We start from the raw sequence: 24234 nt of genomic DNA, 5'->3' as shown, positions 1-24234 counted from the left end.
CCATTTTTATTGTATTTTTAGGCCAATCTAATCGGAAGAACGTTCTATCCCCTGGTGGGATTTTATTCCTGCTAAAGAGGTTTAGGGTTTTTGTTCTTCGTGGCCAATCTGTTCGGTTGTGATCCTTAGCTTTACTTTCGAGTAATCACTCCCCAGCGTCACTTGCAAGGAAACCGCAACTAAAGCTACAGAATCCGCTGGCCGTTACTTCAGAGTAAACTTGGCTTCCAAGTTTTGTGTTTCAGAAGGAGACGCTCGGCGCGTTCCCTACACGGAAAACACTTCGGGCTGGCAGTAATTTCCAACATTTGCAGCCGCCCCTTCCAGTCCCAAAGTGGGGCTCCTTTCTCCCCCGCCCGCCCGCCCGCCCGCCCGCCCCAAATTGTTTTCTAAGCCAGGTTTTCTCTAACAGCTGGAAGTAGTTGGAAAGGGGTGTCTTGAGATGACCCCCCGCTCTTCCGTTGACAGCTGATCAAAAGAAAATAGGTCACGCTTTTCAAACTTATGCCCCCCTCCCGTCCTTAATTGCTGTCTCTTTAAACAAAGGCAACATCTGCGCAACCTCAGCCGGGTTCAGCCCTTCTTGGGCAGGGGGCAACCTGTTCTTACACACCACGCCTTCCCCCGCCCTTGCGGAGAAGCTGAAACTTTTGGACTGTCCGGTCGGTTAGCCACGCGAGGTCCAGCAGGGCTTTGAAGGGCGATCCCGAAGGAATGGAGGTGAACAAGGCTGGACAAAAGCTAGCTAACAGAGTCCCAAGGAGGCCCAACTGTGCGTATTCAGCGAGCTTTACTTCCGTGTAAATCAGTCCGGGCTGCCTGCTTACTGGAGGGTGAAGCTGCAGGCGTGTGTCCTAGCCAGTAAGCTTCACTCAAGATGACAGGATGAATTACAGAATAAAATGGGAAGGATCTATCCGAAATCGCAATCAAACTGAGCCTTGCTAAACCCAATAGGGTTCCTTTTGAGTAAAGAAACTTAGGGTGGCTCTACTGGATCCGCAGATGACCCTGGGGATATTTATAGTCCTGAACGACCCACTTCCTCAAATGTTATTTCTTAATATTATTTCTTAATATTGTATAACAGCAACTTTGAGAGAGGGGAGTCCTGTCACTGTTGGAAATCCCTCCCCCGGGTTTATTCTACAACCACCAGTTTCCACCAGATTCTGCTGTCGCCTCCTCAAAGACCGTCCCACTTTTTTCTTTATTTCTCCGAGTAGGCCCAGACTTAGGCTTGTTTCCTGGGAAGCGGCCCGGGCCCAGCCTGAAGTGGAGAGATCTGCGAGCCAATGAGATCAGCTGAAAATGGGCTATTGCATTTCCTACAAATCTTCCGAATCAGTTCCTCCGGCCCTTAATATTTATTTAAAGACTAAGTTCGTTCGTTCGTTCGTTCGTTTAAAAAACACGGATCAATCTTTTAATTATTATTATTGGTCTACGCACATTTTTTACACTTCAAACGTAAAGACATTCCGGGCCAGCCTTTGACCCACATTCCCTCTCCGAAACCGAAAGACCTTAAGGGAGCCAAGCGACCCAAATAAGCAAAACCCTTGAGGTTCTTCTAGCTTTTCCCTTCCTGCAAGTCTAACTAACCTGTATGAAGCCCAGCCCAAGTTTATTGCCGAGTAAAGGTGCTTAGACGCAGTGAAGAGAACTAAGACCCTTCCCTGTTTCCTAAAGGAATGAGGGCCGTCAGAAAAGGGGGGGGGCGCTGAAGTGCCTTCCAAACCTTTCTTAGCAGTTGCCCACGACCAACAGTAGAATCAATAAAACGCCTTTCGTTCTGGAGAGAGATGAGCACATGGGGAGGTTAGCTGTGGGCTGGATCATAACTTAGCAGTCGTTGACAGGAGCACAACCGTTTTAGGGCGGGATGCTTTGGACTGTTATCCATCACGCTGGGAGGAAAGTCTTGGTTCGTAATGTCCCCGGGGCAGAGACCTCCCTTTTCGACACCAAGTACCCGGCCACTTAATGATAATGTTGTATCCACTGGACCGATTTCTCTGGAAAGGGCTTTTTATGGTTATTTCATTTGGTTTTCTGCTTGAAGAGCAGCGCGGGTGGACGCTGCTCTAGGATCCAAAGCCGCTCATCCCAAGGCCCGCCTCTGCTTTGCGCCTCTTCGGAAAGGGAGATCCCCTTCCAGAAGGAGCCCCTGCATTTACGCAGCTTCGCCGGCGCGGGTGTTTGCCGTTGGGGCTGTTGCAGGACCCGCCAGCCCGAGTCCAGGGCGCGCTCCGGCGGCTGTGTGCGGGAGCGAAGTTGGGAGAAGTTCAGCGCCGCGTCCCTTCCAGCCGCCGCGGGGAAGGCGCGGCCGAGGGAGACGGTGGAGCAGCGCTCCGCAGCCCCGGGCCGCTCGCTCGCCAACCGCAACCCCTGCCCGGGGAGGAGAGCGCGCCCGCGAGCCCGCGCTGGCGGCCGTGACGCAGGACGGGAAGGCAAGGCAGGGCAAGGCGGCGCTCCACACGGCGGCCGGCCCGGCGCGGTCGAGCAGGGGGCTTCCGCGCAAGGGCCGCTCGGGACGTCGCCCGCCGACGCACCAGGATTCCAGGCCGTGGCGAGAAGGAGGGCGGGAGAGAGGAGCCCCGTTTGCCCCGGCGGCCCAGAGACCGCAGAAGGAGAAACCCCCGCCCGCCTCCCCTCGCGTAAGGCGAGTCTGTGGAGACCCAGCTAAGCGATTACTACTACTAGCACTACTATTACTATTTAGCTCCGGGGCGTGGCTCGGCCGCCCCCCACGATGCCGCCGCCGCCGCCGCCGCCCTCGCTTCCTTTGTGCGAGGCACGCGTCCTGCTTGTGCCCAAGCGCGGGCGACCTCCGGACCCGCCACCAGGCAGAGCCGGAGGGCGCTGCATCTTTAAATCCTCCGCGCTGCTTCTCCGGGGCGTTCGGTGCCAGTGCCTGGGAATCTTCAGGCAAGCTTGAAGCCTCGCGTCGCCGGCGCCTCCCCTGGCGGCTCGCCATTGGCTGGGCCGCCGCGGCTGCCCCCCTCTCCTCGGCCGGCGGCTCGGAGGGCTTACGCAGACTGGGCAGGAGGCCCGTCAATCGAACCGGAACGCCCGCCCCCTGCGCGCGGGGGCTGGGCTAGATGGGTGGGAGGCGAGGCGAGGCGCGAGCGCAACTCTGGACAGCTCCCGCTCGCCCAGCAGAAGACGGAAGGGCAGGCGAGGGCTCGGACATGGCGAGGAGGCAGCCGCGGCGCTGGCCAGGCTGAGGCGCGGCAAGGCCGGGGGCTTCCTCCCCCCCTCCACGGGTACAACTGAGAGGCCTTAGAGCGACCCCCCTCCCTGCGCGCCCCGGCCGTCACCCAGGAGGCGGCGAGAGCCTCGCTCGGTCGGCTGGAAAGGAGCCGCCGCCGCAGCAGCCGCCGCCACCGGAGCGCGCTCTCTCTCTGCCCCCGCCCAGCACACCCCTGGAGCAGCAGCAGCCGCCGCCGCCGCCGCCGCCGCCACCTCGCCCCATGGACTGAATGAAGGCTGCCTGCACCCCCTATCGATGCCTCACCAAAGAGCTGGAGAGCTGCGCCATGAACCCAGAGCTGACAATGGAGAGCCTGGGGCCCTTGCACGGGCCGGCCGGCCCTGAGCAGGAGTTGATGGGCAGCCCCAGCCCGCACCACCACCCGCCGGGCAGGAGCGCCGGCCCGCTCCGGGTGCACCCGCCGCCGCCTGCTCCGCCAGGCCCGCCGCCTTCCCACCAGGAGCTGGCCTCCGCCTCCTCGCGCTCGGCCATGGTGAGCAGCATGGCTTCCTTGCTGGACGGGGCAGGGGACTACCGGCCGGAGCTCTCCATCCCGCTGCACCACGCCATGAGCATGCCCTGCGACTCCTCGCCGCCCGGCCTGGGCATGGCCAGCACCTACACCACGCTGACGCCGCTCCAGCCCCTGCCGCCCATCTCCACCGTCTCGGACAAGTTCCACCACCCGCACGCCCACCACCATCACCACCACCACCCGCACGCCCACCACCCGCACGCCCACCACCCCCACCAGCACCAGCGCCTCTCGGGCAACGTCAGCGGCAGCTTCACCCTGATGCGCGACGAGCGGGGGCTCCCGGCCATGAACAACCTCTACGGGCCCTACAAGGAGATGCCCGGCATGGGCCAGAGCCTCTCGCCGCTGGGCAACGGCCTGGGCTCGCTCCACAACCCCCAGCAGGGTCTTCACAACTACGGGCCGGCCGGCCCCGAGAAGATGCTGAGCCCCAACTTCGAGGCCCACCCGGCCATGCTGGCCCGGGGCGAGCAGCACCTCTCGAGGGGCCTGGCCACCCCGCCGGCCCCGATGATGGCTCACCTTAACGGGATGCACCACCCCGGCGGCCACCCGCAGTCCCACGGGCCCGTCCTGGCCTCCAGCCGGGAGAGGCCGCCTTCCTCCTCGAGCGGGCAGGTCAGCAACTCGGGCCAGCTGGAGGAGATCAACACCAAAGAAGTGGCGCAGAGAATCACCGCCGAGCTGAAGCGCTACAGCATCCCCCAGGCCATCTTCGCCCAGCGGGTGCTGTGCCGTTCTCAGGGGACCCTTTCAGACCTTCTAAGGAACCCTAAACCTTGGAGTAAACTGAAATCGGGCAGGGAGACCTTCCGCAGGATGTGGAAATGGCTGCAGGAACCCGAGTTCCAGAGGATGTCAGCCTTAAGACTTGCGGGTAAGTGGCTTGCCTTGGGGTGGGGGGAGGAGGTCGCCCGTAGCTCCTGACTTCCAGAGGTGGCTCTCGGGGTGGAGGGCTCGTGTTCACATGCTGCGGGCTGGCCAGGAGGGCGCTCTGCACGTGCGAACGGGCGACTTGGGTCCTCCTGATGAGAGCGCCCAGGCGAGCGTTTGAACTTGGCCGCGTATCCTACGACCCTTGTCTCGCGGGTTCCGCTGGGGATGCTAACAAGACAACGCCTTGGTTGCTCCCCCGCTTCACACGCCTTCCCTTTAACCTGTCTCCGATCGTGGTCTAGAACCTGGTGCTTCTGTTGTTCCGGAGGGCGACACCTTCTCTCCCTCCCTATCCCTGGGGGTTAAAACCTTCCAGCAGCCGTCGTCAGAACGCAAACATCTTCTGGAGGAGCGAGGGCTGCCTTGGGTGAAAGGCGTCCGTGTGTGCGCCTTGTCCCAATTCCCCCTCAGTAAACTTCTGGAAGAGGGAGGGGGCTGTCTTCTTCCCTCCCCCCTCCGCGTAGGGCAGAGGGAAGGTACCCCTGCGCGTTCTTTAAAAGGCGCGTCCTTTTCTGAGCGGCGCCTTCCTGGCTTTCGCGACCCATTCAGCGGTGTGTGTTTATGTGTGGACAGCTAGACACGGATGCAGCGTGACGCTAAAGTGCGGCTTCACCTTGGCTAAAAACTAATACAGTGCTTGCAAGATTACCTGGGGCGTCTGTGGTTATGCGGATAGGTGTGGGAATGTGTATTTTCCCCGACGACTCCCTTTCCTCTTTGTCCCAGATACTTGTGTGTATCATTTCAAAGTCATTGGGGTGCGTGTGTGTGTGTGTGTGTGTGTGTGTGTGTGAATCAATTAAAATTCGAGACTGGGTTGTGAAAAATGAGGCGTTGAGCGTTTAAGCCACCAAATGAATGCTTCAGAGGAAGGGCTTTAGAGGAAGGGAGGGACGGAGGGTGGAAGAAACGAGCGCTATTTTCCGCAGAATAGATTGGATATATTTGAAGCGGAGGAGGAGGAGGTGAGAGAACAATCACTTTTGTTGTTGTTGGTATATTGTTCTTTTGATGTGTGCCGAGTTGTTTGCGAGCACCCTCTAGTGGCAGCCGCGGGGCGTCTTCTCTCTTTCTATTGTTCTAACCCGGCAAGACGTTTCGATCATTAGCGACTGACTGCGAGGTGTCTAGCGAAAAGACCACCGTACCCATTTCTCACCCCAGTGAGGATCTGTTTTGAGAAAGAGTAACTTAGCGAGGCTACGTGGACTCTGCGGCCGGCAGTCTTCCTAGCCGGATGATGCGTAAAGGTCTAAAGCTGGGAGACCCTACAGGAAAACGTGTGATTTCAAATAGGAGCCTTGCAGGAGACGCCGTTCATTCGACCGCTGTTTGGCCTCCTGCCTGCTCCGGAAAAATAAAAAAACAAAACAAAACAAAACGAGGGAGGGAGGGAGCACGAATGCACACCGGTATAACCGTAATTCTTCCACCGCCTTATCTTCCTAAGAGAGTCGCCGCTGTCAAGCGCAACGCGTTGCCTTCTAATCCAAGGCACTCTTTTGTTTATAGCCGCCCGGGTTCCTGCAGAACGAGGCCATCCCGGAATGTTTTCAAATGTATTTAAGAAAATGCGGGGGGGGGGGGAATCCCGCCTATTTCTGACAATTGCTTCATTCACCTGTGTTTGATGGATTCTGGCCTGTAGCAATTAATCGTTGGCTGGTATTGATTAGTGGGGGGAGGGGAGAGAAAGCGAGCGAGCGGCTTCCAGCGATCCCTTTCGCTGAAACGAACTGAGCTTCTAAACCTTTCTACGCCTTCCGTCCTCACTATGCCCCCCTCCCTAATTATCTCTCGTGCATATGTAGGGGTACTTGCACACCGGCTGCCTTGATTGGTCTTTCCAGGCGCTTGCAAAGCCTGCTCCGGAGGGAGGGAAGAGGGGAGTTTATCTGGCACGTCTACAGTGATTTATTATTAATTAGCATTCCTGCTCGTTTAATTATGAGCCCAGTCGCTCGCTTGTGGGAAACTCACGCGGGTGGTAGAGAGATGGAAACGCCGAGTTTGCTCTGCCGAAAGCTTGAGCGTTAAGGGATAGATGTAGCTAGATAGACGTCCTTTGTTTGGGGGTGGGGGTGAGTGGATGTGTGTGTGCACGCTTGTCACCCTTTTCCTAACTAGACAGTTTGGGGCCCATCGGTGGACACACGGTGTTTCCAGTCTCTCTCCCTCCCTCCCCTCCCCTCCCCTCCCCTTTCTCCCCCTCCCCTACTTTCCGCTTTCTCATTCGGGCTTAGTGATGATAATTAACGTGAGAAACGTCTGAAATGTCTATCGACCAGGCTGTTGCGTGGTGTTATCAGCCAGCCTAATAAGCCAAGCGCGAGGCAGAGGAAGCAGATCCTTTCCCCGTTTATGGTCGGTCTCTGGCTTCCCGGTTATCACCTGGTTCTTCCCCTGCGGTGCCAGCTGGGGGGAAGGATGCCCAGATTTTCATCTGATTTCTCAAAAAAGCTACAAATAAGGGAAATGTAGGGGGAAACGCACACACGTCGATTCCTTCTTAGGGTTCCTCAAGCATTCCTGTTTGGAAGCCAGAGTCTTCGGTGGGATTAGTCACAATTGGGAAGACAAGGTCTGCTTTTTCGGAACAGCTGACCTTCAAACGGCCTCATTCTAGAATAGGCTGAAGAAGAGCGGGGGAGGAGCGGATCTTACTTCAGAGACGGCTTCGGGGCAACCATATGGGGCTGCGACGTGAGGTACCCTGGAGTAAGCGCCGCGGAAGACGCCCGTTTCGGCGGAGGGCCCTATCGCTGGGCTGCCTCCTCGCTTCCAACTTCCTTAGGCGAAAGGAGGAAGGTTGAAATCCATCAGGAACCCCCACTTCGTCTGCGGGGCCAAATGTCTGGGCTCAGAGACGGTTTAATTTTTACCTCTGCAGTTAAAGTCATGCTGTTGGAGACCCTGCGGTCCTTAATCGATTGATAGGGCCGAAGACGTCCACTCGATTCGGATTGTAGATTTGGCCTGCTATTCGAATTAGCCTCGGCCCACTTGTTGCAAAGCAGCCTGGCTCTGTTCAGACGGCCAATGCTATCCTGAGGGCAGAATCTTCCTTTGGGCCCCGTCCCGTCCCCTTTTCTGTCTAAGTTTGGATCCCTTATCATCGATGGCCCGGAAAACGGGTAGTCCGGGGAGAAATCACTTCTTTAGAGCAGGGTTCCTCAACCTTGGCAACGCTAAGCTGTGCGGACTTCAACTCCCAGAATTCCCCAGCCAGCAAAGCTTAGCGTTGCCAAGGTTGAGGAACCCTGTTTTAGAAGGTATTTGAACGGATGAGGTTTTCTACCTCTCACGCAAAGCCCTCTGCCAACTGATGGTTTCAGATCCTGGGACCATATGGTGGGGTCCCTTTCTTGTAGGGCCCGGGACATCTGCTCCATTCTTCCACCCCGCTGTTATCCACGTAGTGAAATTTACAGAACCGATTCAGGGCGAAAATAAATAGCGTCGTCTGAATATAGTCTCTGCTAAGATCAGCAAAACAGGGAGGAGAACTGCGGGGGCGGGGGCGGGGGGAGAGAGAACAAAAGCCCCTTTTCTATGAATTATTAAAAGAAATCTCGGAGATTCTGGCGAGCTGGGCCAAAGGGGGAATAACTGGGTGGGTGCGTGCGCCCGCACTGGTTTGGATTGGGGCAGGCACCAGACTGAAGCAGGACAACCCTAAAGGCCGAAAGTAGATCGTGGCTGATCTCTAACCTTGGGGGAACCCATCTTTCGGGCTAGTCAATGTCCACATTACTTCGCCCTTTGGCGAGGGCTGGGGTGGGGCACAGTTGCGGGACGGATTCAATTCAGCCGCCGCGTTGGGGCGCAGCCTTGAAGAAGGGAGCCTTGCTTTCCCTCCCTCTCCTCCTCCCGCCTCCCCAACCGCGGCCTTTCCTGGATCCATTAAAAATGCATGTTCGAGCCCCACAGGGCGAGAAGAGCCGCTTAGTTGGGGCTGGTTTCTTTCCACTTTTAATGTCGATTTAGGCTCTGAGCCCGGACAGAAATCGCCCTTTTGAAAAAATGAGAGCGTCCGGTAGGTGTTATTTTAATAATAATAACAGCAACAACAATAACAATAACAATAACAACGTGGTGAAGCTTTATACCCGCCTTGTAGGAAGGTGATGGTGGTGAAAGGTCCCTCGAGCCTCCAGTCGCTCAGAGAAAAGGCCAGTTAATTGTTTTCACCTTTGCGATAAATAACACTTATGCAAAACTAGCCACGTCGCTCTCCCCGACCCGGTCCTCCCCTCCCCACCCCCTAAATTTAACGATTTTCAATTAGAAGGAGAAACAGCACAAGAAGAGGAGGAGGGCCAGGTCAGCACGGTAAGGTATGCACAAAGTATATATAAATGTGTGTGCGCGGGCCTATAAGATGATAAGATAAGGGCAAATTCTCTCTCCATTATCCCCAACTTCGGGGACCGTTAGGAATACGAAAAAAGCCATTCAGAGGGAGCTCATCACCTCCGCACATATATACACACACGCGCGAGTCCTCCCACGCTGCCGGGCCACGCTGATTACCAAGGAGTGGCACCTTTCTTTTGCAAGAACGAGGAATAATATTTGCGCCCTTAAGAAGCTCTGGCTTCGATCAACACCCGGGGTGCCTCAATTATCGCCCTCTCATTAGCCCTCCCCTTCTCTCTCGAGGGAGGCTGGGGGGGGGGGGGGAAGGCTCTCCTCTCCTCTCCTTCCGCGGCGCAATTCCAGGGCATCAGATGGGCGCTTAATTCACAGATTCACAGACGAACCCCCGGTCCGTCCCCCGGTGCATGTTTTGACGCATGCAAACGCGGAACTTCTGCAAACAGGACGCCAGCTTCCTGGGCATCCAGCTTGCAAGCTCGCGCACACTTTGCATCCTCAGTGCTGTTTACACTTATTATTATTATTGTTATTATTATTATTATTATTATTTTCTTTGGCCCTGGTTTTATTTATGGACTCTTAAACTCTAGTCTCGGATTGCCGAGTTGAGAGACAGAGAGAATACTGTGCAAACGCTATATATAGAGGGAGAGACCGATGCGACCACTTAATAATGCATGGCACAGTTACGGTCGCAATTAGGCACGTTTAAGTCCCATTGATTGTGATGGGAGGATTTAAAGGCACACTTCAATCTTCCCCATTGAAATCAATAGGACCTGAAAGTAAATAGTAACTGAACCAGTGTCTGGGTTTGTTTATAGCATTTGTTCCCTTGAAGCCTGATAGCGTCCCTCCAATTGGCTTTTTTGGGGGGAATTGTATTATAATATCTGCATCATATTGCAGTCTGATACCACCAGCTCATCCAGGATCAGTCAGACAGAAATACAGCGTAGGGTTAGGCACAAGATACTGGAGTCTTTTTGCTGTCTGCCACTTTGAAAGCAAAGGGCAGCTGGCTAGGGCAAGGTGAGAATAGGCAGCAAGACACATACAGATCTGTTTGTATACAGTGGTCAGTCAGCGAAATGTAATCTTATGGGAATCTTTGTTGGCCATCCACTTTTGCAAAGCAGTCTAGTATCCTTACATACTCATTTCCCTGGAGTTTTGGCAGAAAAAGCTATCAGAAAAGTCATTATGAGAAGGATTGCAAAACAAGATTTCTTTGCTAATGCTAGTCTGAATGCTACCACCAGAATCTAGATTTAGATTTGTGTTTATCTTCCAGTTGCAGTTCAACAACACTTTTTTTAAAAATAGTCACAGAACCTCCTCCAACTTGGTCTCTGCTAGGACTGCAACACTAAGTTGACTTTGTCTGAATCACTGTTTGATCGGGAAGGGGACCTCACAGTGTCCAAGCTAAAGACTGAACTACTTAGTGAAGGGATAGCTGAGTCTAAATATTTATTTTTATTTTATTTTCTATCCCACCTTTATTATTTTTATAAATAACTCAAGGCACCTAATACTCCTTCCTCCTCCTATTTTCCCCACAACAACGACCCTGTGAGTTGGGCTGAGAGAGAGGGACTGGCCCAAGGTCGCCCAGCCGGCTTTCAGGCCTAAGGCGGGACTAGAACTCTCATGCCACGCCTGATTGGCTCTTGGGCTGAGAGAGAGTGACTGGCCCAAGGTCACCCAGCCGGCTTTCATGCCTAAGGCAGGACTAGAACTCTCCTACTACGCCTGATTGGCTCTTGGGCTGAGAGAGAGGGACTGGCCCAAGGTCACCCAGCCGGCTTTCAGGCCTAGGGCGGGACTAGAATTCCCAGTCTCCTGGTTTCTAGCCCATTGCCTTAACCATTAGTCCAAACTGGTCTATACATGTGCAAGATCTTCAGGGTAGACGTGCACATACATTTCTAGAGCCATTTCCCTTTCTGTGGCCTCTTCAGAGAAATCACTGCAAAATCTGTACAGGTGATTGACCTCTAATTGTTTTTCATTCATTTTACAGACTCTCATAATAACCTTTAAATCTACATAATCAAAATATGATGAGAGAACTTTAGCAGTACCTACTTATATTAACATCTGTGTATGTCTTTACAACAATGCTACCTCTAATATTTTTAGAATACTGCATTGAAAGAGCCCCTCACCCCCCACCAACAAAAAGTCTTGATCTATCATACTGTCAATACTGTGTTTTTGCCTTTTTGTCAAGGTGGGAAAGATTAATTTCTTTTCATCATAGAAAGTGTTTCCCATAGCATCTATGTGTATTATAGAATTACACTAACACAAACAGCCAAGAAATGGTTGATGATATTGCCAGAGTTTGAGCGGGGTTGTTAACAAATAGATCAACATCTTAGAATGTTTGTCATATCTGTGAACATTATTTTCCATCACACTATCTAAACCAGTGTTTCTCAACCTTGGCAAGTTTAAGACGTGTGAACTTCAACTCCCAGAATTCCCCAGCCAGCCAAGCTGGCTGGGGAATTCTGGGAGTTGAAGTCCACACGTCTTAAACTTGCCAAGGTTGAGAAACACTGATTTAAACTAATGGATGACAGAAGATTCATTTCTATGGTGTAGTCTACATTCTATGGTGTAGTCTCTGGGAGTTGAAGTCCACACGTCTTAAACTTGCCAAGGTTGAGAAACACTGATTTAAACTAATGGATGACAGAAGATTCATTTCTATGGTGTAGAAGATTCATTTCTATGGTGTAGTCTAATGTAGTCAACTCTATGGGAGTTGAAGTCCACACGTCTTAAACTTGCCAAGGTTGAGAAACACTGATTTAAACTAATGGATGACAGAAGATTCATTTCTATGGTGTAGTCTAATTCTGGGAGTTGAAGTCCACACGTCTTAAACTTGCCAAGGTTGAGAAACACTGATTTAAACTAATGGATGACAGAAGATTCATTTCTATGGTGTAGTCTAATACTTCTTGTAACTATCTTTTGCTCATGATCCAATGAGGAAAATATTTTAATATATCATCAGCTGCCTCTGAACAGATTGACTGGATACATTAAATCAATGTGTATGTTACCCAAAACTCAGGATAGATATTTTTGATTTCTCAGAGATTGTGAAATAAGAAACAAAAGCTACCACTTTTTACCAAAATGGACATTGCAGCTCCAGAAATCGTCATGCATAGGCTGAAGGCCAGAATAGTGTAATTTCCATTCCTCACCTAGATGTTAAGTGACAGCAACAATACAACCACCCCACACCTGAGAACACTTTTGGGCACTCAGAGCACCTGCCTTTATCCTCTGGTGCCCAGCATCTGCTTCCTGAGAGAGCTGGCTGATTCTGATTCCTGGTAGGGCCTAATCTTTTCTTTATCACTGCTTGATCCAATAACTCACCAGTATCAGAAACAGACTGGCATGGAGAAATAAACAGATGTACCGTTAACTTTCAGTCTCACACAAATAAAACTTGTCCATTAACAATTAATTATCTGGGGCTCCAATGAAAAAACACATAAGTTTTGTTTGGGGATTTGGGCTTGTCTGCTTGTTTTTCGTTAACTAACCTAATGATGCATCTGATGAAAACTTGCAGTTTTTCCATAGCTGGAAGATTATTTTTTTTTACTGATGCCAGTGCGAAGTTATATTAAATATGTCTTCTTATATATTCTAATAGTGTATTTTCTTCTTATGATATATTTTGAAGTATACATTACTCATGTATGATAACAATTAAGGTAATGATGATGCCTCTAGGTTATTATTTTTCTTGTCTGGTACTGATTAAATAGCAACAACATAATTAATAAAAAAGAATTGCATCAGCACGAGCCTTTAACCTTCATAACTTGAATTTGGAAAAGTAACCACAAATGGGAAGATCTTGTGTATCCAGTATCTTGTCTCCATCATAGCCCTCACAAGGAAGATATAATAATGACAATAACAATAATAATCCACTCTTGCTTTTATTTCCCAGCAGTTGACACTCAAATATATTCTGTATCTACAATAAGATACAGTATTTATGACTAACCTCTTCCTGCAGGAAGATAACTTTGCAGTATTTTATGATTCCATTCCACGTGGCGAAATAATTGGAAGCAAATGCTTAATCCCTTTCCCCAAGTCTATTTCCTCCTTTGGGCTTGTTTCTGATTCGGAGCCATTCTTCTAATTATGGTGGGGAGGGGCATACGGAAGATGGAAACTGGAAAATGATTTAATACATGCTCCCAAGAAAAGCTGCTGCTTGAATTAAGGCCACAGGTCAACAGCTGAGCATCCATGTGTATGCAGATGCTCCCCAGTGCACACTCCCAGTAAAAAGAGGCCTGTGAACAGCACAGTATGACCACTGCTTCCTTCAAAATACTGAATTAGCTGTTTGGCAAGGATGCCTAGTGGTCACAGTCAGCTTCACTGGGATGTACTTGAGTGGCAGTGATGATTCTGAAGGATGCCACATCATGCATGTCAACCCATTACCTCAGTGGGAAACATCTTTCATAGGAATAATTCCAGGTAATTGCCACGAGACTTAAGGGCTGCTGTGATATTGTCCCTGCATAAGTGCACCCAGTGATGAGTGATTTGTCTGCAACTCTGGGAATAAGGGTTACATTCTTAACTCTTTTTCGAACAAGGGTCTGTTTCTCACCCTCCCTTCTGCTGTGGCTGTTATGTTTCCTTCACCCAGTCCTAGAGAAGATTTCTGCTCAGACTTCTGAGAAGAGTTTTGAAAGGCCATCTAAAGGCCAAAAGTGAAGAACTTTTGAAATAGTGACCTTGCACAGGTCTGGCTTTTGCTTTCTGTTGGGTGAGGGGGGAGAGATTGGCTAATATGAGTAAACATGCCCATGTCTGAGCTGCAATAGTGACTTTAATCTGTGTCAGTGCCATCTGCGTAACTCCCATGTCAAGATAAGGGGCTTTGCTTATGAACCTTGGCTAACTTGTGCCCTGTGTATTTTCTCCTCTTTCTTCCCTGCCCAGGATCTTCTAAGGCTCTAAATCAGTGGTTCTCAACCTCAGCAACTTTAAGATGTGTGGACTCCGACTCCCATGCTGGCTGGGGAATTCTGGGAGTCGGAGTCCACACATCTTAAAGTTGCTGAGGTTGAGGAACACTGCCTGAAATGCACTAATATGTGAACTGACAAGAAAGCTCTTGAGGTATAAGTTAGTGCAGGGCGTGGGCATTGCAACTGGAGCCCTTGACTTCATTCATTGGGAGGGGAGGGGAGGGGAGGGAAGGGAGGCTCACTCTCTTGCAGATGGCAGCCGATTGCACCCTTGTGCTGCCATTTTTGACCATACCCTGCCGATGCCCCGGCTTCCAGAGAGAGGCAATAATGTAATTAATGAAATAATAAAAGTCAAACATGCCTGCCGGCCCCATTGATTGTTCCCGGGGATGGATGGACGGACGGACGGATCTGTCTGTCTGATGATTTAAAACCACCTGAGCTAAATTAGTGAGAAATGGACCGAACCGGTAATCTCGTTCTTTCGGATTCCTCCAAGCTGCTCCAAAGTGAAGCACCATTAGCCAAGAGTAGACAAAGCCCAGCTCGGCGTGATGCCTGAAAACATCATCCTTGCGCTGTCGGGACAAGGCCGCACTTCGCGCGGTACGACAGCCGCCAGCGCCCGCTTTCTCCGTCGAAAGTTCGAGGCGCGAACCCCACCTTTTGCCTCTAAAGGGAAAACCGTGACCGCCACGCAGAAGGGGAGAGGTGGAAAATCTCAGCCTCGGACGGACAGGGCTGGACTAGGCAGAGAAACCGCCGAGCGACTGCTTTTTAAGCGCCCCTGTCGGAAAATGGGTTTTTGTGAATTAACCTTCGGGGCGGGGCGTGGAATTTCTGTGCGAGCGTATTTGCGGATCCCTCGACGAAAAGGTGGAAGAAAGTAAACCCGCTGGCTGGACCACACAGGCGCGCAGCGGCTGGAGAAAGTGACACAAGCGCAGAGGCAGACGAGAATAAATAGAAACAAATTGGGGGGGGGGGGGGGGAGCCAGGAAAAGAAAGAAAGAAGAAAGGCGGGGGGGGGGCTTTATTTTCTTGGCTTCCCCCTCCCATTTGTTTCTATTTATTCTCGTCCGCCTCTGCGTTTGTGTCACTTTCTCCAGCCGATGTGTGTCTATGGAGGCGGATCGATGCTGATAATGTTGCGAAGATTAAAAGCGCATTAATGCTGGCAACAACAGAGGAACGTGCGGGTCTCCGCTCCCATTGATCGGCAAAACGGAACCCGAGAGCCCGGCGTCTTTCCAGGAAGAGCGAGCGAGCGAGCGGGCGGCCGGGCGCGCGCAGGAGCAGGCGGCGCGCGCCTTCCCAGCAAGCGCATCAAAGGTCTCCACCCGCCCATCTGGATCAGCGGCGTGGCTGGCCTGCCCCGCTCCGCCACGCGGCTCTCTCGGGGCCGGCGCCGCCGACCCTTTCCCCGAAATGTGCGCGGCTGCCGCGGAGTCTTCACTGCCCGGGCCCCTTCGGCGCTCCAGAAGCTCCCGGCGCCCTCCCGGCAGTCTTTCTTTGGCGGGTGGGTGGGGGATTCTTTGGAACAGCCCCGGGCCCCAAACATAGAGGGGTCGCCTCGGAAGCAGGAACGGCTCTTCCCCCTCCTTCCTGGGCCCTCGACATCAATTGGAGGAAAAGCGATTGGATGCCGGGAGGAGACTCAGAAGGAGCAGTCTACCCCTTGGTGTCAGGCGTGAAAAGGCCCTGATGCCCTCGGACTCATCCCCTCCCCCCCAAAAAACTGGTTCAAAAATATTTTTAATGCCTAAGAGAAGCTGTTCTTCTGCATAAGCCTCTGAGTTCTCACATCACCTTAAGCCGTGGCTTATTTAACTATAGTTTATTTTTAATATTGGTTGGGCCAACGCCCTGTTCCCTAGTGTAGCCTTCTGTACCTGGAGTGCCTCCCCATGCAACTCTTTAGTTGCCACTGCAGGGCAAGCTCTGCCATCTTGATTTATTTAGAGCTTAGCGTGATGAATGAATCCAGGCTTTATGGGCCAGATCTATGAGTATTTTCAAAAGGAGGCGTTTAGGTTTCCAAATCATCTCTTTCCTCGTAATTGATACCCAAATTGCATAATCCTAAATCTCTTTCTCTTAACTATTAACTAAGCCGCGAGTCCTTTTAAAGTCGTCTTACCTTCTTTAGGTTGTATTGAGTCGCGGCACTGATTTGAAAGTAAATTGTATTGTAATGTGTGAATCTGATTTATGACCGTAAGTTGATCCCTACTACTACTACTAATACAAAAAAATAATTATACGGAAAGAAAATCTAGTTCGCTGCCACTTATTTTCATATTCACGTGGCAGAGACGGAGGAATTAATTGCCTTCTGCAGCAGCTCATAATGTGAACTATTCTCTCCCAAACGTGTCCGGACTATTGCTTTGGGAAGTTCCAGCCGGCGGCCGGCCAAGCTCAAGCAGGATGGGGATTCTGGGATTTGAAATCCCTGCAGGCCCGGGAGCCCTAACAAAGAGACACCAGACGAAAAGGACGCCCCCTTTCTTGGAAATCACTTGGCTTACCTGAATTGTATGTTTGGACAAACCTCAGACGTGTTTCGGGTAGTAATTCACGCTGTGCATGTGGAAATCGTCTTCCAGGCATCGTGCTGCGAGCAGGCACACGCGGCTTTTCCTACACTAGGGTGCAAAACTGCGGACGGTCACGAGATGGCAACCGAGAAAAGTCTTTGCTGCCACCTAACGGTCTTCTGGAGGTCTGCAGCTCCGGTCTGGTAGCCCTATTAATACTAGACGCCCCGTTTTACTGAGTCAAAAGGTGAGTTCCCGTTCAAACCAATGAGAGTGAGGTCTATTTCAGATCCGGATGATCTGTCCCAACGGGGTAGTGTAACTGGCCTCTTTCAGTCCCATTCCACCAGCTGAACTGGCTGAAAGCTTTCCTAGAAGCCAGCGGCCCTGAGCTCAGCAGCAGAGCTTGCCTCCAAGCTGGGCTGATCCCCGCCTAGCCTCTTCTAAAGTGAGGTTCTCGCTCTGAAGAAAGCATCGCAGACCAGGGTTCACATGGCAGGTGAGACCCAAGCAAAGGGGGCATTTATGGTGTGTATGGGAATGTGGAGGAGATTCATTGCTAAGTTAAGCCTGTTCAGAAGGGGGCGGGGGAGGGCCGTAATCGGTGATGTAAATTCACTAAGCTCTTAATAAATCAAGATGTGTGTGTGTGTGTGTTTTACAAAACCTTCAATTGTAAAGGAACAAGCAGTCAAGGAATACGCTACAGACTCTTGGTAGAGCAACCTTGAGGGCCTTGGAAAAGATATTCAAATGCCCTAATGGGTCTGTACCTACAAAGTTCAGAATCATGCAAGCAATCATATTCTCTATGACACACTATGGAAGCAAAAGTTGGCCTTTGAAGAAGCAAGATAGGAAGGTTATTGATGCTTTTGAACTCTGGGGTTGGAGAAGACTCCTGAGAATACCGTGGACAGCCAAGAAAACAAACTGATGGATCATCAAACAAATCAACCCAGAGTTCTCCCTCAAGGCATAAATGACCAGGCTCAAATTGTCCCACTTCAGACACACTATGTGAAGACCCAGCTCTCTGGAGAAGGCTGTAATGCTGGGAAAGGTGAAGGAAAGAGGATGACCAGCAGCAAGGTGGATGGACTCAGTTACAGTAGCAATGAGTGCACTATTGGGGGACCTGAAAGATCAGGTTAGGGATAGATCATCATGGAGAAAATCCATCTGTCTGGTTGCTAGGAGTCTAAAACAACTTGATGGCACATGGTTAATCAAACAATCAACCATAATATATACTTCTCAGGGCATGTTGTCGTTCAGCCTTTCTCCTGATGTGCTGGAAGCCTAGATTCCAGAAGTCCTGAGTTTGGAGGAACTGCAGTGGGGCTGCCAGATCTGGGCAGTAGAAATCCAAAGGACAGCTAGATGGCAGCCAAGGGGTCATGTTTCCTGTATTGCCTTGCTGCCATCTAGAGGGCAGCCAGTTCTGAGAGCTGCAGAAAGCACTGGATTCGAGAGATCAAGCCGAGCTACCTGAAGCACCCCATGAAAGAGCAGGATGGGAAGTCCACAAAGCACCCCGTGATACCTGCTTCTCATGAAGGGTGGTTGTTTCTGTTACGATGACACCCAGCAGTTGGAATTGGGCTCAGCCTTAAGGAAAAAGTCAAAGGTTTCCACATCCTGGTCTCTCCCTTTTAGCAGCTAGTGTTTCTCAGCTGTTCGAAGGGAGGGCATGAAAGATTCCCCATCCAAGGCTCAGCCCCACAATTTCCATCCCCAGGTGGTGGCCGGCATCTTCCATGGTTCACCATGTGCTTGCCCCATGACCTGACCTTCCCCTGTCTGCAGAAGTGGGCTGAAAGGGAAATTATTTCGCGGCCTGCACAGAACCCTTTTCATTCAAACCTGCATTATTGCATTCCCGCACTAAATACTACTGTGGTTAATATCACCCCCTCTTGTTTTATGTGCCTTTTATAGTTATTCTTTAAATTGGGACTGTTTTTATGTATCTACTGTTTTTAATTAAGTGTTGTACACTGCCCAGAGCCACTTTTATGTGAGATGGGGAGCTATATAAATATGATAGATAGATAAATAAATGGGGATGTAGCTTCCCAAGTTGAGGTTAAGTATTTCATGAAATAAAACTTTGGTTTTGGACAACTCAGGCAATAAAATTGCTATTTATGAAACAAAATGTAAAACATGATGGCGGGTGGGGGGTGAGAAATGGGACTAAAGAAAGCATTAGGATACAAGTTCCCCAATCAGAAATTCCCTGTCTCTTTGTATAACTCAAGCATCATTATCACCACGATTAGCTCTATTACTACATTTCACCCTCCTATCTCAGCTGTTGTGAATGTGAGTGCGCTGCTTCACACAGGATGATGGTAACAATTCCCTGGAAGGTCAAATAAGTTAGAAAGAGCAGCAGAAAAAGCGAGAGAGATTTGGTAAATTTCAGCCTGCCCTTCAGAATTATTTTGTGTTATGGGTATCCTGGTCCAGTTGCACCCAAAGCATGCAACTCTAGCTTCCTCCCTCCAACCAAGTTAAATGGAGGGGTTTGGAGATGAAATCATACAGGGAGAAAATCCTATGTAACAACCACCCCCCTACATACACACATTTTGAGTAAACCTGAACAAGGGAGGTGGCAGGGTTCCCCTGATTTCCAATAGGCATCTAATGGGGCTGGTAGAATCCAGACCCAGGAAACAAATGTAGGCTGGGCAACTTCAGGCTGCAGTGAAGAAGTTATGTTTTTAATCCATTGGGTTATGTAACCCTTCCTGAAAAAAGGAAACCAGCATATAAAGGAGAAATTATTTTTCTGGACTAGCCCTCTGTTTGCAAACAAGAGTTATAACATCAATGAAACTTGGGAGTAGGTCTTACTGAAGGTCCTTTTGGGAGTTTCTTCTAAGTAGACACCTGTACAGTAGATTTTATAGAACTGTGACATAGATGAGAGAGAATTCAGAAGTTGGTGACCTTCCACTTTAGGACTCAGAAGCTGGTGTGTAGCTGAATTTGGTTTCATCTCAATTTAAGTAGCAACCCTACATGTGCTCAACTGGAAAGGTAATTTTTCTCTGAAAGCCAGCCTAAAGCGTGTTTAGCAGGGATATGGTCAAAAAAGGTTCTCCCCATTTTCTGTGCGCATTGCATGTTTAAACATCGAGATGCCAGTTTAACTGAAAAGCTGCAAAAGGCAAAGTCAATTAAGAGCAATTATTATTTAATAGGTAATTCCCAATGCACGTCGGCAATCTTCAGAATGGGGATTAACTCCACATGATAGTCATGTTTGGCAAAACAGCTCTTCCACTCCCATGCATTCAACTAACCGCTAAATAAATTCTTAGTGATGGGCAGCTGCAATGTGTTGAGAATTATCTATTTGCTAATTATAACACTTGATGGCTTTGCCTCCTGCATCTTTCATTTGATTAGCAAAGACTCCTTGTGGTAGGTCTCCTGGAGAACTAAAAGGTAATTTTTTTTCCCTAAAAGGTAAAGTCTCAAGAAGCTGTGCACACACCACACTGTCAACCTCTTGCTAGAGCTCACTCAGAGCCTATAAGGGTACAAAGCTCAAAATATGTGCTCCAACCTACCTCCATGTGGCAATCTACTTCTGTGATATCCATCACTCTGCAAGCACCAAGGCAGCAATACATCATCTACCAAAGAAGTATCTAACATTAGGATCATCATTAGCTTTAACTTTGGCTAGGTTTAGGGGAGTATTAATAAGCTGCGTGAATCCTTTGTATGAACTTTTGGTCAGTACAGCGTGACCTCAGAAAATGAGTTAATTCAAGAAGTGGGTTAAGCATGTTGTCTGAACCCAGCATCGTTCCTCGTTAGGTAAAATCTGCTCTTTGGCCACAAGACCATACATGTGTCCCAAACCTTAGATAAAGTCTCAGAGGAATCCTCCAAAAGTTGAGCCTAATTTATAATGTGAAATTAAATTAAAATAGGGGATAAGTAAATGAATTCATTTCAATACTTGTGTGTGTGTGGGGGGGGTCAACCTTACTGTCTGTTTGCAAATGACATGGATAGCACCATTGAGACTTGGAGAGAGCCACTTTGGTCTAGTGGTTAAGGTGCTGGGCTAGAAACCAGGAGTCTATGAGTTCTAGTCCCTCCTTTGGCATGAAAGCCGGCTGGGTGATCTTGGGCCAGTCCCTCTCTCTCAGCCCAACTCAGTGCAATGTAGACTAGCCTCCTTGTGGTACACCCCGGGCAACATGACTTGTCGTGGCTAAATAGTCTACACATCTGGCTGCTGGACTTCACAAGGATTTCCCAGCAAGGAAAAGCAGCATGAACACCAAACTGCTATGCCCTATGCTTATAAAAGAGAGAGAGAGAGAGAGACTTGGGAGTAAATCTTACTGAACATCATTTTGGAACTTTTTTTAGATTGACATTAGCACTGTAGACTTGATGGGGCTGTACTGTATGTAGAAAAACATTAAGAAATGTCATTTTCCACTGGAGAAGACAGAAGATATATTTAGCTCATTACTTAGCCTTGACCTGGCTTGTTTTTATGAGTGCAGCTTCTGGTATGTCCCTTAAACTTCAGTTGTGGCCTTAGAGCTTTGCAGGGTTTTTGGTAAGCCTTTCCCATGGTGTGACAGCAAGCACATGGAGCAGAATAAGCATAAGTCCTTGTAAAGATGTTGAACTCTGGCAGCCATGACTGGACTTCATGTAACTGTGCAATCTGAGAAACACATTCTATCATGTGTTGTGATATTACAAGCTGTGATCAAGTTCACAGTCATGTTAAATTATGGTTTGCTAAATTAAGGTTTATTGAAGAAACCATAGTCAATTCCATTCATACACTGCACTATGTTGTTACCATTAACACCCCGCCCCCGCTGAGTTCTCATGACACAACAAGCCAAACCCATATAAAGTACACTATGCCGTACTAACCTGTGGGTATGGTGATTGTACACCTCCTGATAAATGGTAATCAGAAATAGATATTTAGGTTGCTTATGCACTTGAACCCATTATTTAAAAGCAGCGACCGTAAGCACACTTACTAGACAGCAAATCCCAATACATAAAGATTTCTTTAGGAATGAACTCATTTAATATTGGGCTACACCAATTCTCTTTGAGCCTATGAATGATATGATTATGCAAACATGATAAATCCCATTTTCAAAAAATGCATTAGCTCTTCTTTTCAAATATAGTGAAGTCCATTTATCATTTAGATCTGGGTAGTGCTGTGTATGTGTGTGTACATATATATGTATTTTAAAGTGACTTCAATATTTTTCACTTTTAATGGGCATGTTAGAAGCTTCCCCTTTTGCACTAAAGATTTATTCAACTAAATAAATGCAGAGATAGACTCTTAAGTCTCCTCCTACTTAGAGAATATGACTTAAGACTCTTTCTTTTAAACTGTTTATCTGAATAGCCTAATAATCCATTTAATAGATTGTTTGCTGATGGATATTGGGGGAGCCACTGGGAACCCAGCCTGTATGGGTGGTTCAGTGTGTTATGCATATCCAGAAAATTGGCTTATCTAGTAAGCCATGGTTAAGTTAACCACGGATAAGCATGTCTTACAAATATAGATTATGTCACCAAACAAATATTTCCATAACTGCACGTTAAAGGCAAAGAAAGGCTACTGTAATTTTCAGCAACATGCCAATGCTATTCCTTGCATCTAGTTCTACAAACAAGGCAAATATCTCCAGTATTAACAGAACAGGCTTTAGTTGGACAATCAAATGAATATGCCAGGCCAGCAACAGGTAGTGGGGTGTGTGGGGGGGTAGTTCAGAGAGCTAGAGGTAGTTAAGTTCGGACTAGTTTTAAATAAGGCATTGGAGGGACACTGTGATTGTTGCTTCAGAAGAAGATGCAAAATTATTAGTAGTATGAGGCAATCTGCTTGTGCTGTGCTCTCCCTGATGTTCACCACTAAATGAATTTCTCTTACAAAGATATTACAAGATAACTTTTCCCATCTTTCTCCCAAGATGCTTTGAGACGGCAAGTCTTAGAATGTCCAGATGGAGTAACTATGGCAAAAAATTGCCATATGCTTCCCAATTAGTTAAAATTTACACAGATGCTGTGAAGGTTTATTATCTCAGTAAATTACATAAATAAAATGTTCAGCCAAATGGAACACTTTAATTCCTACTGATTTCCTACTTCATCCCACTTCTTAGTTCTTCAGATTTTCCTCCTTCCTGAAACTAAGGTCCCATTGCATTTTTAATTTTTTTGTTTTTGTTTTTTTCATTTTTGGAGCAGGCAGTTCTTCATGGATAGGAACTCCCTCTGCATCCACTGCCTGATTTCCCTCTCCTGAAGCCAAGGTGTTATAATACCTTGATACCACCCCTCCATTTATTTATTTTTTTTTGGTAAAGAGACTGGAAAGGTGCTGCTCCTCTGCAAAATTGTCAAGTTACTGTGCACACTGAACAAGATCAAAACAAGGGGTTGGAACATCTTCCCATTGAGGAAAAGCAATCCTTTTGATGATTTTGATAGGAGAGAGAGAGAGAAAAGAGTGATTGAGGTAAGACATGGTAGAGAATTGTAATATTCTGAATGGAAGGAGTGAAGTAGAGAGAAAGCTTAGTTCCTCTCCTAAAATATTAAAAAGTGGGTGCCTCCAACAGAAACTGAATACAACAATATATTTGACATTTGCAAAATATAGTACTTTGGGTTTACGAAATATAATAGTTTGTTTCACAGTATAGAATTAATTTATGGAACTCAGTGCTGCAAGATGCAGTAAGGTTGTAGAAGATAGCTACAACATACTTAGCCAGATCAGTTAAAGACTAGTGGCTACATGTCTTTACAGTCATAATCTGATTAGTTTTAATCTTGATTAAACTGAGTTTGTCCTTGACTTGTGTTTTGCTTAGTGGAATGCACAAACTCAGCCCCTTTGGTTATTTCATGGTGTACTATATCGGACAAATCCAGAAAATGGATTCTGTAATCAAGGAAAGTGTTTTGCGTGAATGTAGCCAGTAGGTTTGCAAGACCAGCAAAAACCATGCTGCTGCCTCAGAGAAGATAACATCTTCCATATCATCTATAAAATCCAGAATAAGCTGTGTGACTCTTACATAGCTCTGTCTTCTTAAGATGTACTAAATTGTCCATGGAATTAAGGAAGAATGGCTAAGACAGATGCTACTGTTGTCTTCTAGCATCTATTACCTAAGGCGCTTGTCTACTTTACCTTATGCTAAGGCCGGCCAAGTAGATTTAAGGTGGTGAAAGCCTGGTTGGCCAGTTGGTTTATTCTGATTTATGTAGCCGCCTCTTTTGCCAAAGTGACTCTGGGCAAGGAACGGAATTTAAGATTAAGACAACAGTAAGTGCATTGAGAGCTGAGTGCACTTGGGAACCCCAGCTGGCATTCAGGCTCCAAGATTGTCTGGAATTGGGAATGTTTAGAAGATGCCTGAGGAGAATATGATAGTGTTGTTCAAATATTTGAGTGAAGAAGGTGAAAGCCTCTTTCTCCATCATCTCAGAGTGAAGGTCATA

General features: G+C 48.6%; 1 protein-coding gene across 1 annotated transcript in view; it reads left to right on the top strand.

Moving 5' to 3' along the window:
* The first annotated feature begins 3143 nt into the window (after positions 1–3143).
* ONECUT2 (one cut homeobox 2) overlaps positions 3144–24234 on the top strand; it is a 71911-nt gene continuing 50820 nt past the window's right edge. The window contains exon 1 of the mRNA XM_063295794.1: positions 3144–4671. Coding sequence (XP_063151864.1) covers positions 3486–4671 — 1186 coding nt within the window. The 5' untranslated portion in view covers positions 3144–3485. The remainder of the gene's footprint in view (positions 4672–24234) is intronic.

Source organism: Candoia aspera, chromosome 2 (assembly GCF_035149785.1).
Source record: "Candoia aspera isolate rCanAsp1 chromosome 2, rCanAsp1.hap2, whole genome shotgun sequence".
Lineage (NCBI taxonomy): Eukaryota > Metazoa > Chordata > Lepidosauria > Squamata > Boidae > Candoia > Candoia aspera.
Note: the sequence above shows the minus strand (reverse complement) of the source record. Positions and strands in the feature narration are given on the sequence as shown.